Source organism: Rhinatrema bivittatum, chromosome 12 (genome assembly GCF_901001135.1).
Source record: "Rhinatrema bivittatum chromosome 12, aRhiBiv1.1, whole genome shotgun sequence".
NCBI classification, from domain to species: domain Eukaryota; kingdom Metazoa; phylum Chordata; class Amphibia; order Gymnophiona; family Rhinatrematidae; genus Rhinatrema; species Rhinatrema bivittatum.
In genome coordinates this window covers 17187287-17207083 of record NC_042626.1, presented here as the reverse complement: position 1 = coordinate 17207083, position 19797 = coordinate 17187287, and the positions used below count along the sequence as shown (strand labels likewise).

Here is a 19797-nt window from a genome sequence, read left to right as displayed (position 1 = left end):
TCAGACCACTGCTCTAACCACTAGGCCAGGCACCAGATACAAGGTGTTTCTTTTTCACACCTTTCCCTGGATTACCTTGCACAGAGAGCGGTCAGGCAGGCACAAGGAGGTTGGTATTGATGGCCCCAGCTCTTCTTCCAACCTAAACCAATTCTGTAACTTTGTTCTACGGCTATGTCATTTGAAGACGGAAGATATTTTTGGAGCCTGCTAAAGCTGAATCGCCTCGTTAAACATGCACCTTGTTCTCAGTTACTGCATAATGGAAACAGACTAGAAAGCTCAGGCTGCAATCCGGACATTTAGCTGATACTGACTGCTAGACTGAAAAAAATCTTCATTGAACTGAACAACGATTTCACACTCAGGCGGTGGCTTCTGACGGCTTCTTGTGATATCACCGGTGCTGAGGCAGACAGGGCCGGATTTTAAAAATGTGGTGTCCATAGACAGTTCCCCGGCGGCCCTCCTTCGTGGCTCCTGTTTGATCTGACTGTTTGACGCATTCAAAATGTGTCGCCCTGCGCAGCTGCCTCTGCTGCCTGTGCCTAAATCTGGCCCTGGCGGTAGCTGCTCTGCTGCCATTGGTTGACATTGCAGCCAGGCGTGTAAACGAGCCCTTACGGCTGCTCCCGCTGGTGATGCCAAACCTTCCCAAAAGTGTAGAGCATCACAGGTGGAAGGGCAAATATACCCAGCAGGTGACAGCAGGAACCTGAAAGAGCTGGAGAGCTTCCAGGAACCTCTGAGATAGGCGCGGCCATGCATGACGACAACAGTTTCTCCCACAGACGTTTAAGTGGATTTTGCAGCCTCCGCAAGGCAAACATTACAAATCGGGGCACGTCTGGGACATCAGTAAGGCCTTCCAAAGAGCTGTGCCTGGTACAGGGATTACCGCTCTAGTCTCCTCGGGCACTGTGCACACCCAAACCAAACCTTCCCAGCAGGCAAGCTAAGCGCTTTGCAGAATTCTGCAGTCGGGACGTTCAATGGGGGAAGGATCCGGGGCACAGCCCTGAACAGCAGTGTGAAAGCTCGCACTAGCAAACTCCTCCCTAAAGTGATAGAGCCGGCCACACAAGCATTCATGTAGAAATCAACCCCAAACGGCTGTGTAAAGATGAAAAGTGTGCTGAGGACTGACCTGGAGAGGGCACTCTTTGTAGCGCTAGATTTGATTTGATTTACCTTCCGCCTTTCGGGCACTTCAAAGTGGATTGCATATGGGCACTGCGGGCGTTTCCCAGAGAGAACGAGCTTCTCTGGCTGATATGATCAGGGAATTGGGCACCCGAAGCAGAACGTGGCGCTGAAATCACAACTTGGGAGCAGCATCCTGAATTCTGCCTGTCCTCCCAGGAATTCTCCTCCATTGCAAAGCCGGGTTTATCAGTGGAGAGTCTATAGCATTTGTTCCCGCCTCTCAAGGGTACAATCGTGAGTTAGGGTTGCAATCCAATAAATCCCTGGATTAAAGGGAGCAGGGGGGATATTAATTATCTTAGATTTTGTCCCCCCCATGTCTGCTACACGTTTACCCTTGGGAAAAGGCCCAAGATGTTTTCTGCACTAACTTCCTCCCCCAGTCCCCCAGGTGGAAACGAATGCACTTGGGTGAGATTCAGCTCCATTTCTGAACCCCTGGATGGGGTCTCTCCCTCGTCATCTCCCAGAGCTGCTGTGCCACCGGACTGCAGAAAGGACATCTGAATGCTTCTGATTACCTTACTGGGTCAGACCAAGGGTCCATCAAACCCAGCATCCTATTTCCAGCAGTGGCCAATCCAAATCGCAAGTATCTGGCAAGTACCCAAACATTAAACAGATCCTATGCTACTAATGCCGGCAACAAGCAGTGGCTATTCCCTGTTGATTAATAGCAGTTTATGACTTCTCCTTCAGGAACTTATCAAATCTTTTTTAAACACAACTCACTAATTCCCTAACCACATCCTCTGCCAATGAATTCCAGAGCTTAATTGTGCGTTGAGTGAAAAAGAATTTTCTCTGATTTGTTTTAAATGTGCTACTTACTAACTTCATGGAGTGCCACCTAGTCCTTGTATTATCCGAAAGAGTAAATAGCCATGTCACATTTACCCATTCAAGTCCTTTCATGATTTTGTAGACTTCTATCATATCCCTCCTCAGCTGTCTCTTCTTCAAGCTAAACAGCCTTTCCTCATAGGGGAGCCATTCCATGCCCTTTATCATTTTGGTCAGCCTTCTCTGTACTTTCTCCAGTGCAACTATATTTTTGAGATGCAGCAACCAGAATTGCACACAGTATTCAAAATGCAGTCTCACCATGGAGTGATACAAGGGCATTATGACATTCTCCATTTTATTTGCCATTCCCTTCCTAATAATTCCTAACATTCTGTTTGCTTTTTTGAGCACCGCAGCACACTGAGCCAACAATTTCAATGTATTATCCATTATGACGCCTAGATCTCTTTCTTGGATGGTAGCACCCTAAATGCATCACCTTGCACTTGTCCACATTCAGTTTCATCTGCCATTTGGATGCCCAATCTTCCAGTCTCACAAGGTCCTCCTGCAATTCATCATGATCCACTTGAGATGTAGCTACTCTGCATAATTCTGTGTCATCCGCAAATCTGATCACCTCACTCATCGTATTCCTTTCCAGATCATTTATAAATATATTGTGTATCCACAAGACATGTCAGGTGGTACTGCTTAGATTGTTCCTGGCCTCACAGGGTTTTAGTCACCTAGATTCTCATGAATCTAACTGTGAAAACTTCCGCCCTTCATTTCAAATTGATCGCTTGAGGCAGAGATGGCCATTCCCCATCTACCCCACCCCTAGAAACTAATCCTCATCTCCTTCCACCCTCCCATTCCAAGATATATCAAACTGCTCTCCAGGCCAGAAAGAGATTTTCCCCTGTGTGTGAAAGCAGCACACACATTAATCCACAAAGCGGCAGCCTCAAGTGGTAAGACAACATTGAGAGCCGGCGAGAAAATGAAAAGCAGAAGTGTTCGGCGCATTTGTCATCTTAACACCTCCCTTATACAAGCAAGCAGCTACCCAGCCCATAATCCCTGGTAAAATTCATCAGCTGTCTCACTGGGCTGTTTGCCGTCAGTAGACATGATGGCTGGCACTTTCTCAGTGTGAATTTGGGGAAAATTCCTGGAAGCATTAAAAAAAAAAAAGTCACAGCTCCTGGAAAGTCAGAGAACAATCATGAGAAGTTATCTATGTGCATTTTACGGTCTATACACAGAGAACCCGTGTTCAGACATTTTAAAAACAAGCTGGAGATTTGTCTACGTCCAACAAAACAGAAAAAAAGTTCAATTCCCAGTCCTCCTGTGGTTTACCCTCCGGATCCTCACCATTCCTGCCAGTTCAGGGACAGCCTCGCTCTCCTGAAACGGTTATCATCAGGGACTATCCCCTTGGATGGATTTGGCTGACATTTGACACAGCAAGAGACTCTTTTGCCAAATTCATCCACGGCGAGGACCCTTAATACTTGTGTATAGATGGACAGACAGATAGTCAGACACAGCAGCAGCAACAGACAATCTGAACTGATGAACCACGCCCAAGAAAAAGCAGTTCAGGCTTTGCCCCGTTGGGACGGCAACCAAGCAAGGAACAGCCCTGCAGAAACAAGTGTCTGCATTCTTTGTTTTAATCTTCCGAACCCTTTTTCTTAAATGATCTTCCCCGAGCATGTCTTGTCTTTCAAACCTGGGTTGTTTTGTGTGTGCTAGAAATTACACATCTAACACTGCAGTCTGGGGCACTACTGCCCCTCAGTGACACAGAAATTTCCGCTGCTTCACTCACAGGCCAATGTACTAAGTAGCACCAGAGTTCACAAAAGGTGGTCGTCACGCGCTAAAATCGCTGCACGCTCATGTTTAACGGGATAACAAATGCTTTTAGACAGCATACTTTTTTTTACTTTCCAAGTTTTCAGACAAATTCAATATTTCGCTGAAAAATTATGCAAAGTAGCTCCTTAGCTCTGAAAGCAAAGTTAAATTACAGCTTCAATAAAGCCATATCGTAAAAAGAAAAAAAAAATGTAACCACACGTGAGATGTACAACCAGGGCTAAATAATTCTTCCACTTTCTGCACTCGGGTTAGCTGATAACATTTCACTCCAGGAGAGTAAATCTGAACACAGAACAGCCACGCAGTACCTTGCTGACAGTTCCGACCTCCGTACCCCAGGGGGCACTCACAGCTGAAGCTGTCCCATTGGTTCACACAGGTGCCCCCGTTGCTGCAGGCATTGCTGTCACAGAAATTCCTCTTGGCGGAGCATCCTTGGATGGTGGGGGAGGAAAGACAAAAAAAATCATATTTCTTTTAGATGAGGGAGTAGGGGATAGCAGACTCCACCCTGGAATGTCCCCACCCTGCACCCTGAGTTATCTAGCTAACATGGGACTGGTCAGCGTGGCAGGCTTTTCAAATTCTGCCATTTCTCCGGCTAAGTCCAAACTTAGCTGGACAAATGGCACCGACTATCAACCTCATGTTAATTTAGCACAGCACATTTAACTAATTATTGAAATAATAGTGTTCATTAATAATGTCTTCGAATACTGTGTTTACTGAAAGGGATCTGTCGTGCATGGTTCTGGTATCTCTTGGTGTGGCCAAAGGCTTACTTTGATCAAATAAAAGGCCACTGAGGTCAAAAGGCCTTTTATTGAGCTAACAAACATAATCCAAAAATGATGTGCATGAGCTTTCCAGACGACCAGGTCCCTTCCTCAGGTACCTGCAGGGGTGACATCTGAAGATGGGACCTGCGTGGTCTGAAAGGCTAACGTATATCATGGATAATTCTGGCTGGGAGTGTCTAGAAAGGACTTCAGGTTCTCCCTTCTCGCCCCAGAAAGTAAGGGGGCAATATGGGGGCAGGGGATATACCTGGAACAGTCCCATTATTGGCTATGAAATCCGCCATGTCCACTGGCTGATTATCAATCAGTAGGTTCTTCATGCAGCCCACAAACTGGCGGTTCCGGATGGGGAAATTCTCTGGCAAGTTTGGAACACCTCCCAGAAGCAACGGGCCCGTCAAATCCAAGGATCTAGAGAAAGCACAGCACAGTGGGGAATCTCAGGCTGTTTTCTGAAGAAATGTGACGGCATATGCCAATCATACAGCCTCCCTCATCTGTCCATATCCTCTGCCCACTGCAACATCACAGACCCTACTCAATCTCTGGTTTCACCTTCACACACACACACACACCCCAACCAGTAAGGATACTCTGCGCTTATCCCACATGCTCTTGAACTTTGACATACCGTCTCCACTGGGAGGCTGGGCCATGCATGGCCTCATGAGTTTAGCTCCCTTTCAGCCCTAGACAGTGACCCTTGTTGCTAAATAAGAACCTCAGTTTCTTCTCCGTGACCTAGCTCCGTGCTGTACAAGTTTGTCATTCTCAATTAATTGCATCCCACACTAATCTGAGGGAGGGCGGAGGCATGCAGGCGAGCTGATGATGACTCAGCTCAGCACCCCTGCATATTTACAAGGCATCGCTGTGCTAGCTGCAGGAAGGAACAAAAAAGGAATTAAAAGAAACTTTACAAAAAAGAAAGCAGAAGAAAAGGAAGGACATGACAGGAAGCATGAAAGAGGCTCTTGAAGTTGCCATGCAGTTCTAGACTTGTTGGGTATTACCCACTGCCATTTTTTCACTATTTAAAGAGTGTTTGGCCTTTCTTTGCATTTGGCGTGAGAAAAACACCCTCCTGGGAAGGAAACATTGGCTGCCACACGTAATCTTGTTTACCCCCTGTCTCTGTTCAGTGCCGGCCTGAGTTAGCTGCTAGGCAAGGGCGGCAGGGGTCACACTGCAACTTTCGATTAGGCAGGTGGGGACGGAAAGATGGAGGGCAGGAAAGGAGAGGACCCGAGGGATGCAGAGCCTTGCACAAAGCCACGGCACAGAAACATTTTGAAAGAGCAGACCAATCCCCCTTTGCCAGGGCCTTACTTCTTGCTGCCTGACTGGGTTCCCTGCGCCGAGCAGGAATAGCTCTCCAGCTTGCCCCCGAACCGCAGGGCAACCGCCGCGTCGCAGTCGTCCACCGTTACCACGGCAACCTTCTGGTCCGAGGGACCCTGGGGGACTCCGGATTTCCCAATTATCGGCTGTGAGAAGAAGAAGGAGGAAGAGAAAAAAAAGAGCAAATTTAAAAAATAAATTTAAAAATAAGTGTGTACTGTGGTTCACGAAGAAACGGAAAGAACTGAAGGAGATGTGCAGGAGTTTCAGCCATGGGGTGCGCAGGAAGTCCTGCGGCTGGGTAGGGTGTTCAGGTGACTCCAGGTTGCCTCCACCCCACCCACGCAGTCCTGGCTGGGCTCCCTGGAGCAGGTGGACCATGCAGCTGAAACCAGGACGGCCTTGGCCTTCCCCGGAGGAATACGGAGTTATCCGGTAACGCTACGTGGCACTGGCACCAGCACCTGAAGCAAACTCTACCCAAGGCACGAAGGAATAACTTAATATTCCATACATTGCCAAAAGGAACTTTTCACTAGCAGCCGGCGGGGCCGTTCCACCAGTGCCTACCTTGTTCCAGTTACATATTTCACCTTTAAGCTTCTCGTCTTTTTATTTTTTAATTCTTGCTGAAATGTCCTGCCCCCACTCGGGAGCAGCCATGTCGGCCAACGAGCCCCAGGCTGCGTTTAGATCACCGGTGCGCAATTGGTCCTGCAGCATGTGATGTCACTGTCAGTACAGGTCTTTGTGTGACATCATTTGCGGGACACTTTCCAAGGGAGGAGCTTGGTTCAGGCTGCGTGCTCAGAGCAGGCTTTTTCAGCGCCGCTGAAAAGGAAAACGGGGTCCCGAGAGCTCCCTCCTTCACTGATGCTCCTGTCTAAATGTAAACAGTACACTCATCTCATGGTCCCGGTGGCCATTCTGGCATGCAGTAACGCTCTTATTCAGTAAGATGTCCTAACATACAGTACCATGGTCTTTGCACCAAGTTACGAAGAGGAAACAGGCTGGTGCTTTCCTGTTCCCGTGGATTTCTGCATCTGCTCTCTGCCAGGTCCATGCAGAAAAGTTCGTTCAGCCCAATGCACAACTTTACCCTCATTTAAACGCACATTATGTGAGGGTAAACCTTACTGCCGATGCAGCAAGGAGTTTTATGCTCACAAAATGTGCGTTCCAAAATCCGAGTCCTGCTTAGTGCCCTGACATAGAAATCCCATGCAAATGAGGGCATTAAGCAGTGCTCCCCACTACAGAGAGGTGTGGTGGCCCTAACCCAGGTTTTGTTAACGCTGGAAACTTTACGCCTAGTCAGAGGAGGAGTAAAGTTTCCAGCATTGCTGTGCTGGCACTTAAAACCAGAAGGGCAGGTAAAAGGCCTTCAAATCCTGTCTTATCCAGCTAAGTGGCAGCGACTAACAGTAGCCAGATAAGTATGGACTATCTGGTAGTGGGCATGTAAACTACCTCTGCTGCCGTCAGAGCCTGCTCCCTCTCCCCACTTCCAGTCAGTGTGCTTTTTGTAAACTCCCGGTGCATTAGCATAGCATTAGCTTACCGCATCGGGAGTTCGAATACATTTTAATCTGTGCATTAAAACCGTGCACTGAAATCCAGCGCACGGTTCCTTAATGCTCAGATTATTGCATTGGCCATTGTGTGGGCAGATTTTCTAGAAAACACAAATCTACATGCATCCAGCAAAAGCCTTCACTAAACAAGGCTGAACGGAGGCGCAAGGGAGGGCAGTCTGTGGACAGGCCACTTTACCCGTGCAAATGGCTTGGAAAGTTTTCCTCATTGTTTTCATTTGGAACTGCAGACAATCCCTGGAGCTGACTGCCGCCGAGCTGGGGCTTCACTGCGTCCCCCAAAGCTGTGCCATGGCAGGCCTCAGAGTCTCTCTCTCTCTCCCCGCACCACCTCATTTGATCTGTAGCCCCCTTACCAAGGATCATATGCCCCACTTTCTTCCTCCACTTTCCAGTCTCTCTTGCTCTCCCTCCCACCCCCAACCACAATGGGTGCCACCGTTGGTTATCTCTTCTTTCCTTCCCCCCATGGCTGCTCCTTAGGTTTCTCTCGCTCCCAGTGACCCCTGCTCTTGGATATGTCTCTGAACTCATAGCTCTATCTCTCTCTTTCTCTCCTCGCAGCCCCATAGGTCTCCCACCAGGATTCCATTCCCTGGGTCCTTCTCTCTTGCATTACTTCTATTTTAAGATCTCCAATCCCTCTATGGCCTTCTGTTCTAGCCTTTTCCTCTTACTGTTATTTAAAATAAAAAGACTTTCAAATTTTACAAAACAATAAAACTCTTCTCAAATGCAATTAATTATAACCGTAACAGGCTCTTGGGCTTCCCGTGGTGCGCTGGCACCTCTCACTCTTCCGTGTGAGGGTTTGCATAATGTCACCAGATCCCCTGGATGCCAATTACTGCCTTATTGTGCACAGCTGGGGATCATTTATTCTGCACATAATATGGGCATTCTCCGATAACACTACTAGGTAACACCAGATACAGACAAAGATGGATTCGAGCCCTCCTCCCCAACCAATAGGAGATAAAGGAATTCCTCTCCAATGAGGTCACCGACACACAGACCCACCCCCAGAGCCAGAGCAGCCAATCCAAACCCCCCCTTAAAAAAGCCAAGAGAAATACAGTGGTACCCAGCCCAGTAGGATAGAGGAGAGAGATGGGGGAGTCAATGAATTGTAAAGCAATTTTCTGTATTCGACTAAGCCATTTTGTACAAATAAAATATGAAGTATTTGAGTGCCAAATAATAATAATAATAGCATGCGTATCTGTGTGTGCGTGAGAAAGAACAGAAGAATATATTCTCTCCAAACTGGGTCAGACCAAAAGTCCATTTAGCTCAGCATCCTGACTGAAAGTGGCCAGTCCAGGTTATTAAGAAGTTCCCGGCACATCCCAAAGAGTAAATCCAATGTCTTTTTATTCATTCCTAGGGATAAGAGGTGCATTTTGCCAAGTTCACCTGGCTAATAACTGTTTATGGACTTTTCCTCCAGGAATTAGCCCAAATCCCCTTTTAAACCCAGCTATGCTAGAGGCCTTGAGCATGTCTGCATGAGCGTGCATGTGTGTTGTGCAAGCTGAAGCACCACACACACACACAACACACACATACATAGGCATGACACTGTTCTCCCAACACGTTCAGCTAGGAGTGCTCTCTGTGAATGGATCTGAATGAAGTTTGGTGGATCTAGAACCTCAGTAAGAGATGCTCCTACCCAAATTCCGATAAATCTATTAACGGATAGGTCCCCCAATGCATGCAGAGAGAAGGACAGGCAGAGCAGAAGCTTCCAAGCGATGAAAGATACCTAAAGAGGAAGTACCAGTGGAATAATTTGTGAATGACGTTTTCTGGTTCAAGGCAGACAATCTTCAGTAGCTATTCGGACGTGCAGCTTGAAATGGGGTATAAATGCTCTATTAAACAAACTGCATGAAGAGACCAGAGCAGAAAACCCCAGAAGAAATTTCTGAAATAAAAAATGTGGCATAGTCTCTCCCACTTCAGAGCACTCGGCCCAAACTATTTTTTTCCACTCCCAACGATGTCCAGCGTCCTATTGGGCAGTATCTTACAGAGAAGGCAAGCCATGGGGAAAGAAGCGTTCTCTCCAAAAATTAAAAAAAAAAAACATGGTCTGTGGCGCCACGTGACAGTTATTGCACTATACGCTCTTGACGGAGCTGAGACAGAAATGCTTTGCTTATTGAATTAAATTCTGATGTACAAACGAAGGGCTTAGTTTACGGTTTGGACAACAGCAGGGCACGTCCCGTTTGCTCAGCTAATTCAAATTTCAGAAGGACTAAACACCAACCCCTGGTTCTGGAGGTGACCTTGGCACTTTGGTTGCAGTTACCAGCTCGGTCAGGTGCGGCCTGTTCTGCTCGCTCTCTGCAGGGCACAACATCAAGACGCGTGAGGCAGATGGACCGACATTTCTAAAGTACTGAGCCCTGGAACAGGCCAGGGCCCCTTCAGAATGAAAGATGCTTTAGAAGCGCAGGCATCCAAAAGCTTGGGGGTCTGATTAAAATCAGTTCAAAGGGTATAAAAGCCCCCGAGTCAGCTGACTCATGCAATTCTGCATCTTTTGCCCCCAAGTATTTCATTTCCTGCAGCTTCAGAGAGGGGTAAACATTTCACAGAAAAACTCATGAAAACTAAATCTTACAGCAGAATCGCTGCGGGACTGTAGTCTGACCTTTAAATTCAGCCCATGGGAGGTAAAAGTCTAGGGTTTGTTGATGAATTTGTTTACAAATATTGTTTTTATAATTATGCACGTTAGGTTTTGTAAGCCATCCTGAATGAAGGCTGGAGTGACATAGAAATATTTTGGATAAATAATAACTGAATTTGGGAGGAAGATAAGATTAGAGCCCGTGCTTACCATGGCAGACGCAAGATTGGCAAAGGCAACATTTACCTCCCGCAGAAACTTGCGTGGTATGCAATGTACCTGTCGTGTTCTTCCATCTTTGACCTCTCCCCAAATCATTTTTAAAATGGTGTCAGGAGTTCACGGTAGGTGCATGTTTGCACGTGTGTGTGCTTGCAGGTATCTGGTAGTGGATGTTTCTATGTGGGAGGGGGGTGTTTGTGGGAGAGTTTTATTTTGGGGTGTGTGTGTGTATGGAAAGGTTTGTGGGTGTAATGAATGGGGTTTTGTTTTTTTTTTTTAGGAATTGTGTGTGTGTGTGTGTAGGAATGTATATGTTTTGGAGGTGCTGTGGGGTGTATGTGTGTGTGTAGGGGGATGTATCTGTGTGCCAGGGAAGGTGGATGTGTTGAGGTCTTTTGGGGTGTGTGGGGAGAGTGTGTGTGTCATGAATTGTGTGTGCACATGTGGAGGAGTGTGTGTGTTTTGGTGGTGGGGTGTGGGGGGATATATGTGGGTAAGTGGGGTATGCGGAGGAGGAGCTTGAGGGACAGGAATAGGTGAGGAAGGAACGTGTGTTTGGGGCCGAGGTGGGTGCATGTGGATGGGTGGGTAGTGTTTTGGAGGAACTGTGTGTCTGTTGGGGAGGTGTGTGTGTGTGTGTGTGTGTGTGTGTGTATGGGGCATGCGCGTGTTCTCCACCTGCCTGTCCTCCTGCTGGGCTCCATGTAATCTTTGATCTGCACACGTGTGGACACTTACAGACTGCACTTGTATGTTACCCGCTTCATTTTCCAAGGCCAGTGTCTGCATGTACAGAAGAAATATCACACAGATGGACACGTTGTCAGGCACACAGGGCGCTCGGGCAGCACGAGGCCTAACAGGGAAGCAGAGGGGATACAAAGCAAGAGACTGCGAGACAAAGAGGAAGCAAAGAAAACGAGATGGGGGGAGAGGAGAGTGCAGCACATGAAGACTGGGAGAGGAGAGAGCGAGAAGGTTTACAGAAGAGGTGCAAGGTCCCCTGGCGCCGGGTGCTGTCAGGTGATTGGCCAGCGGTCACTTGCGGTGGATTAAGCCCATGAAGCAGCAGGAGAAAGGGTGTGGGGGGAGGCTAATTTAAAGTGACTCGGTCGGCAAACATGGAAAGGGGTCTAATAAAAGCCTGAATGCTGGCAGCCACGGCGAGGACACAGGAGCAGAAAGGAGAAGAAGGGTTGGAGGTCCGAGGCCTATTGTTATTCACCAGAGGCGTGGCCATGGCAACGGGTCCCAGCAGCACCCCCTCCCCCTCCCCGGGCACTGCCTAAGCTCCATCCTCTTCAATAGGTTCCCATAGTTTTCATCCCTTTCACTCTCTTGGCTGGAAAAGAATAAGCGAGTCTCGCCCCGTCGCTTTTCTCTCCACACCCCCCCACCCCCACCCCTAGCCCCCTCAAGAGCAATGGGGGCCCCTAGACAAGGGGCTGGAGAGGTCTTTGAAATTCTCTGCACAGACCCTCGACTCAGAAGCAAGGTTTACAGCGGATCAGTGATTAACAACCAGAGAGGACATCCAGCTCCCTGCCATTTCATGTCCCCTCCCTTCTTCCATTCACCCTTTCCTCTTCCATTCACTTTCTATCCTTGTTCTCCCTCCTCCTCCTTTCACCTTTTCGCCCTCTCCCTTTCCACCACTTCCTACCTCTCTTTCACCGCTGACACGTTGCCAGCGGGCACCAGCAGCCATCGCCGGGGCCCCGAATGGCGGAATAACCTAGAAGAGAGCTTCAGAGGGACGGGGAGGGACTCCGTGCCCGAAGCAAAGAGGATGCAGCCTCTGCGATACCTGCACCGGCGGCTTCTGGTCAGTCAGCGGATGCAGTTCGGGTTTTCATATCCCAATATTACCCGCTCTAAATCCCGCTGCCGTGGGCAAGCCACGTCACCCTCCATTGCCTGAGCACAGGGAGATGCCGCCTACCGTCCCCGAATGCAATCCACTTGGAAGAGGCTGAAAAATGGAATATAAATTAAATAATGGCCCTGTCTATCTGAAGACGCTGCTCATGATTTTGTCCAGTGGAACCTGGCCCCCCCCCCTCAGGTGATGACCTTCAGTGACCCTTTCCTAAATTATAGAAAGCACTAGTGTCAAAGGTGACGGGGAAGGAAAGCATTAATGTGTGTGGAGTCGGCCCCTGACCGTCCGGAGAGTCTGCGCGTATTTTTAATAATGAGGTGCCCGCATACGCTCGGTTTTCCCGCGTGTGCTAGAAAGTCAGCGCGGCACGCGCGTGGCCCACCGAAACAGATGAGACAAATGCACAGCCTTAGGTTTACTTTTTTTATATCCCCAATGAGAACATCATTGCATTTCGTCTTCAATTACAGTTTGCAAAGGACGACTCTGGGTGGGAAACCAACAGTAGACCCCGAGGTCGAATTTTATAAGTGTTGCTTGCACTAAAAAGGCCCACGTGCGCAAGTATGCGAGCCGCATGCGAGCAAAGCGGAATTTGATAGCCGCTAATTGCGCACATGTGTGAATGCGAGCTAAAAAAAAGGGGGGAGTGGAAAAGGGGCGGGGAATGGGGGGGCGAGCATTCTGGGGGGGGCAAGCATTCTGGGGGGGGGCAAACAGTTACATGCGCAAATCCGTATTTTAAAACCGGGGGCAGCAGCGCGCGGCAGCTTGTTAGCCACGTGTATTTACTGCTGTTCCTGATGAGGAGCAAATCTGCAGATCTCACGACAGGGTGAGGGGTCCGGGTCAACCGGGGGGGGGGGGGGGTGTGAGTACAGGCCGAAGAGCCAGAAGGGTCCTGATGACCTCGAGATGGACTGGGCCAACTGGTGGACTACTTGGTAAAACTGGCAACGTTCTTCACGCGAGCAGGTTTTAAAATCCGTGCGCCTACGCGCGTTAAAGCCGACAAAGTCCTGTGGGAGATACGCGAAGTACGTTTGCTTGAGCAAAGGCTTAAAATTAGGAGCACGCTCACGCGCGGTAGGCGCACTTTAAATCATGCGCACGTAAATGCACGCATGATTTAAAATTCCAGCGCATGTCTGTCTGAGCGCCGATACGTGCCTGCCTGCGCGCTCGTTTTAAAATCAGCCTATAGTGTAAGGAAACAAAACTGGTCAGTAAATGCCTTGAAAAGTCAGGACAAACACGGATTTTGGAGCGTGACTGACAGCGAGACCCACACAAATGTAGCAAATTATAGAGGGAGAAGGATAAGCAAATGAAAGGGGACTCAATTCACCCAAAGTATATGTGGCCCCCGGAGAGGGAAAATCTCCGGAAAAGCAGATATTTGGGAGAGAATGGCAGAGACTGGAGGGCACTATCCATTTTTACCCACACGTGCTGTCTGTGTCCGCAGAAGCAGAGGTGCAGGTCTGGGCTCCTGGATAAACCAGTGCTAGTCGCAGAGCTGCCTGTCACAGGCAGCATGGACCAAGAGTTAAACTGCTTGGCATGCCGATCGTACAAGCCACCGGAGCGGACTAACCCTGGGGGCTCCCGTAGACTTGAACGCTGTTCCTTCTGCAAAAAGCCCTGTTCTGGAAGTGCAAAACTTTATACAGCTGATGAAGGAAAGATAGCTCGCAAAGGGCAGCGGCAGACGTACGAAGTCCTTCCAGTAAAAAGGTTTCACTTACAACTAGTTTGTTGACTCTTAATGCCACGCATCCAAGTGGACTGAAATAGCAACCACGATTCTGTGGCTGAGCACAAAGCTACAGAGCGTCCTGCGAATCTGAATCCAAAGGCTGCACAAGATGTTGCCCGGTTTCTGCTGGGTTCTGGGTCCAGCCCTGCCTGGGGCAGAGCCTGTACTGACATCATTTTACTGAAAGGGAGCACTCGGGGTTCTCCCTGGGGGAGAGGGTTTTCCTCCAGGGGAATACCAAGATCCGTGGGAGCAGTTCCTAACCAGCTTCAGCCAGGGGCACCGATCTTGGCCTTTTAGATTTAGAGGCCTCATGGGCGACACAGACCTGAGCTGAGCAGCAATTAAAGCCAATAAGCACAAAGTCCCATGTGCAGCCGTGCCAGTGAGGACACGGGTGGGGGAAGGAGGTACGCTGTGACGCGTGGCAGACGACTGGAACTACCACATCTCCTCCTCCACTTACTCTTTCTAAACACAGTCGCCAAGCAACACAATGCGGGCCAGAAGAATTAAAGATTTCCGAGCGGAAGCGAGACCCGGCAGTGACTATTCTCTTACACCTCATGGAACCACAGTCTGGCATTTATTTACCTGCTCACCGAGTCCTGCCGATAACCAGGTTCAAGGGTCGCTGCTGGATTTTGGTAAATCTCTGCTCTGATTGGTCAGTGTGAGAAAAGGAATCAGAAGGAATGTGGAAGACAAATAACAGAAGGTAACAACAGCAGATAGAGAGAGGAGGACGGAAAAAGGAGCAAGCACCGAACCAAGTATCAATGAAAACTGATGAAACTAAAGGGGAGGAGATGGGATGGGAGGTGGGGGGGGGGGGTGAATATTGCATTTTGAAGTAGGTGAGTATTTTCTCTGAGCATTACCATCAGGTCGGTGGCAGACCAGGGGGCAGCCCAGTGCAGGAGCTGGGCCCGGAGCACCTGCACGGGGCTGTTAGAGTAAATTCATGAGCACGCGGCGGGGTTGGGGTTAATATGTACAGTGGGAACTTGAGGGATGAAGACAGAGATCTTCAAATACGCAAAAAGCAGGAGGGAGAGGGGTGGTTAAGGCTCCATCCTCACTGGGGACAGGGCAAGAAGTAACAAGCTTATAATTGGAAGGAGGACTTCCTAACCGGGGAGGGTCACCAGGCCGGGTGGAGGTCAGACACAGCTCTGTCTGGGATGGGTTAGGAGCCACGAATCCTGCCTGCAAGCAAAGAATGTGGTGGCTGAGCTGAGCTCCCTTCCACCCCTATTGCTCCTGCCTGGGACCGTTATATCCTCAGTCTGGGTGTGTGGGGGGGAGAATGAAAATCCTTAGGGAGGTCAGCAGGAGCCAAGAAGTCAGAAGCTCCAGACAATCAAATGCTTATTACATCTCAGGGATTTAATAAAAACTGGAAGGAAAAGCAGGCAAGTTGTCAGTTCTCAAGATAAAGCAGAAACGAATAACATGAAATGAAAGGCTAGGAGACTAAATGTAATCCCATCACGGGCTGGGTCCTCACATCCCCGAGCCCTCCCCACACCTTGCTAGGGCTTCTGCTCCCAGTCAGCTCCCTCTGGGTAATTACCAGCCTCTGATAAACCGGACCTGCTGCTTCCGTAATCGCTTAATGAGAGGAATTAAGGAATTAACACAAGATCTGCTCTCATTAAACAGAAGCCACTGACACCGCCACTTGCAAAACCACCAGGGAAGTCATTCCAAGGACACGGGGAAAAAGGTGGCTCCTCTGCAGGCTGTGCTGGGGGAGGGAAGGCCCAGGCACCCTGCCCAGAGAATCAGAAGCACCCAGACGGCTGGGAAGTCCAACAAGTATCATCAGAGAGCAGAAGCCTGCAGGAACCTGCAGCTGAAGTACCAGGTTAGGACGACGTCCGCCTTCATTGCTTAAGCATATTTACAAGAAGATATGATAGCCTTTATTTTTCCTTCTTCTGCAGTTCTACCTTCAAAGAATTTGTCATCTCCCTCTCAGCCCCTCACAGCTCTGCCAATGCACCTTATTCCTGCCCTGCAGTACCCCCCAGGACTGAAACCTCTGCCAATGCACCTCGGTGCTTACAGGTAGCATCGCGCAATGCAATAATACTCTCTAGCCCTCCTCCCTCACCTTATTGTAGTACTGGAGGTGGACACTGTGCCACTGACCATCACTGACTCCTCCGGGAATGAAGGGTGAGACGGTGGTGGTCGATTCCCCTGAGGAGACAAAAGCAAAAGGAATAGTCAGCAGTGATGTCCCCGTGGCTTACCACAGGAACCTCCCCCTGGCCCACGCTGCGTCCCAATATGGGCCATGCAGTGCCCTTATGTCTAGGACCCCCCCCTCTCCTACAATGATCAGGACAATTAGCAAAGTGCTTCACCTGGGTGAATCGGCTTTCTGAACCCCTCCCCCCTCCCCCACCTCAATAAAGCTAAAAGCCCGCATTCCCTGGGGGGTGCGTTTAGGTCAGGGAGGAAGGTAATGTGCATAGATTGCACTTTCAGCTCTATTTGTGTCATTTCCCATGAGAAAAGTCCCCGCAGCAAACACAGGCTGCCAATGCCCACCGATACCTTTTACGTGCTGCAAATTACTAAGGGACGGGACGCGTGTGGGCTTCCTTTCAGAACTGGTGCAAAGCTGGAGGGTGGATTGCATGCATGGCCTTTGTCCCACATAGGGGACTGTGGAAGCGCCCGGCTAGCTAATCTATGGTGGGAGATGCCGGAAAGGCTCCACATGGTGGACTGATGGGCCGATATCTTCAACGTGATTTATAGAGGATAATTTTGAATGGGGCGTCTGCGAATACAGGAGTGTTTTGCCTGCAGATGTGACCCTTTAGAAACCTGTGCGTGTAAAATTATGCCCAGAGGGACCTTCCAGGGGCTGGAGACTTCCACACGTCACTTTATGGTTTTAGAAAAGTTAGCAGGTAAATTCTAGCGGCAAAAACTACCTACCCCAAACAGCAGGAGGGACTGCACGCAGTTCTGCCGGGATAATTTTCAAAGCGCGCTGTGAAAACTGATGTAACATAGGCACTGAACAGCCTGCAAATTTATGAGGCCTGTTGCAAAATGACCCCCATAATGTCTGTCTGCTTCAGTCCCACAAGAGCTCTCTGTGCAGCCTCGGGAAGCCACGGTAAGTACCACACAGCCTTGGGAAACCACGATACATTCAACGTGGACTCAATTTACCCAATTAACCAATATCAACAACCATTCCATTCCCCATCTGAAACCTTGAAGGTTAAGACTGTACATAGATGAAAAGCATGAGTGTCAGAAGCAGTCTTACATTTCATGGCAATCTGAGGCATCCTGCGGACACATCACTTCCTATTATTACCGCTCAACTGCAGTTGTTGCTCATTTCAACTCTTTCAGAGGGACGGAAGGCTACGTTGGCTATGCCTAACATTGAAACTTGGACTCTCACAGGGTCGGCTTAACCATGAGGCAAGCAAGGCAGTCACCTAGTGTGGCAGCTTCTGGGGGCCTCGTAGAGCAGCGGCAGTCACTGCAAAGCCACAGCGCCGTTCTGGTATGGCAGCTTCCGAGTTTCTTTTTTTGCAAGGCTCTGGTAATTGAGGGAGTCGGTATCACTGTTACTATGGTGACCCCAGAATTTGATGTAAGGGGAAGCACCCTGGTTCAGCCCAGGCAGCCGTTTCAGAGATTAACTTTAGCAATGTGGACTCCCGGGTTTCACAGATACGCAGGCAAGGCAGGCTGGGATCTTGCTGCGGTGTATATGAACCCAGTGGGTGTCAGTCCCCCGAAATGTCCACAAATCACCCCCCAAAATGCAATTATAGCTAAACTAGACTAAAACAACCCCCAACCCACGCTGGGGCAGATGTTCGGCAGCCCCCATTAACTTTCCCTATGGAAAACGAGGGAGAGTTTCCAGCACAAGTGCCCGGTTCCAGGCCAGTGCCTTTCAGGGGGAGGTTTATACTTAACCAGAAAATAAAAACTCTCGCCTTAATAACTTGCAAGTGAGACCCTCTTCCAGGACCCAGGAGGGCCTGACACACAAGATGAGGAAGGCCTAGGCTTAACCCCAGTGACACTTGATGGGTTGTAGAAGAGACGCTGGAACGATTGGGCCTTTCGTTCTCCCTCTCTGCCGTGGCGCACACAGCCACTGACCTGCGGAGAACGTGAGCTGGATCTGCTCCTCGATCACCTCCAAGGCCACGAAATCGTGCTTCTCGTTAAAGCGCCCATTGTACAACAGGAGCCCGTTCCTCTCCTCCGTGGCAAACCTGTCAGAGAGACCGGAGGGTGGGGACGGCAAGACGGGAAAGGGAATCGACGACAAAAAAAAAAGAGAAAAGGATCAATATTCAGACCCAGACCTCAGTTCAGTGCCACAGACAAAGGAAAGGGAGGCGTGAGAAGAGAGAATTGATGGTTACAACAGAAAAATACATACAGAGGGGTAAATGTTGTATCTGGCTAACTTCAGAGCTGCCCTAGGCGCGTCTAGAATTAGCTGCTTAAGTTAACCGGCTAACTCCGGATATCGCAGTTAACTTAATCGGCTAACTCTGCTCCTCCCCAGACCGCCCTCGACTTTGACTTATCTGCCTAGAATTTAGCCAGATAAGCCTTTTAAATATGCAGCTAAGCCATTTAGATGGATAACTTTCCCATTATCTGTCTAAATGACTTCTGAATATGGACCTCAGAACTGTGCAAGGGAGACAAAAAAAACCCTCAAAACAGTTATCAGTGTAAATACAAAATCAGCCAGGGCCCTCTATCCGGACAAATCACTGGGTAGGCACAGACGCATCTCAGAAGAGCAGGAGGTACAGGATGTGGTTTGTGTGGCGAGTTCACAGGGTTCGGGTTCTTAATGTGCTGTCATCCTGGAGCCAAGGATCAACCTTCCTGACCTCATCGTTCCATGCCCGCTCCTCCCTCCACCTTCCACCTTCCCAACACCTCCCTTCCCTTAGGCCCTTCTACAGAGCTCATCTGTCACTAGGATGTGCACCGAGGTTTCCTGAAACTGGGCGGTGAGAAATGAAGTAATCGCCCCTCTCTTTCTATGATATTTAGAAACTGCCCTCACCCCACTCCGTAGTCACTTTAACCCCCAAAACAGCCACAGAATCAGATGCTCCTCACACCCTCCTGACCTACACCAATCTGCATCCCAAGAGATGCACGAGCCAGCCAAGTCCGGCACTGGCGGCTCCCGGACGGCGCGCGCTCACTAATTCCACGTGAGATTTCCCACTCGGATCACAGGAGGAGGTGGCGCTTGGCCTCTAGACCCGGGGGTGGGTGGCCTTCGGCATCGTGAATCACAGAGATGATGGAGCGCAGCACTTTGACCTCGGATTCTGAAAGGGTCCTCGCGACGGGGGGGGGGGGGGGGTCACCTTCAGCATGACAAACTGCTCCGCAGCCTGATGACCACAGATCAGCCCACCCCCCCTACCCTGCCAGCACCTGCTAAAGCCGAATCAATGGGCCGCATTCTCGACCTTCAGCCCGCATTACCATCCCGGGAAAGCGGCTACCAATCAAGCAGTCAGGCTGCTCTCGGTGGCCCTCCGATGACCTTTCCATCTCCGGACTGATTGATGGCAATCCTGTCAGGGCTTCCTGGCCTCCAGTGGAGGGACTGTGTGAAGGTGCAAGCG

General features: G+C 49.5%; 1 protein-coding gene across 1 annotated transcript in view; it reads right to left on the bottom strand.

Annotated features, from left to right (window-relative positions):
- Positions 1–19797, bottom strand: part of CELSR2 (cadherin EGF LAG seven-pass G-type receptor 2) — a 139329-nt gene that overhangs the window by 44088 nt on the left and 75444 nt on the right. The window contains exons 4-8 of the mRNA XM_029574255.1: positions 18290–18405; positions 16254–16342; positions 6018–6175; positions 4936–5099; positions 4197–4322 (exon numbers count right to left, since the gene is read on the bottom strand). Of these exons, the coding sequence (XP_029430115.1) occupies positions 4197–4322; positions 4936–5099; positions 6018–6175; positions 16254–16342; positions 18290–18405 (653 nt within the window). The remainder of the gene's footprint in view (positions 1–4196; positions 4323–4935; positions 5100–6017; positions 6176–16253; positions 16343–18289; positions 18406–19797) is intronic.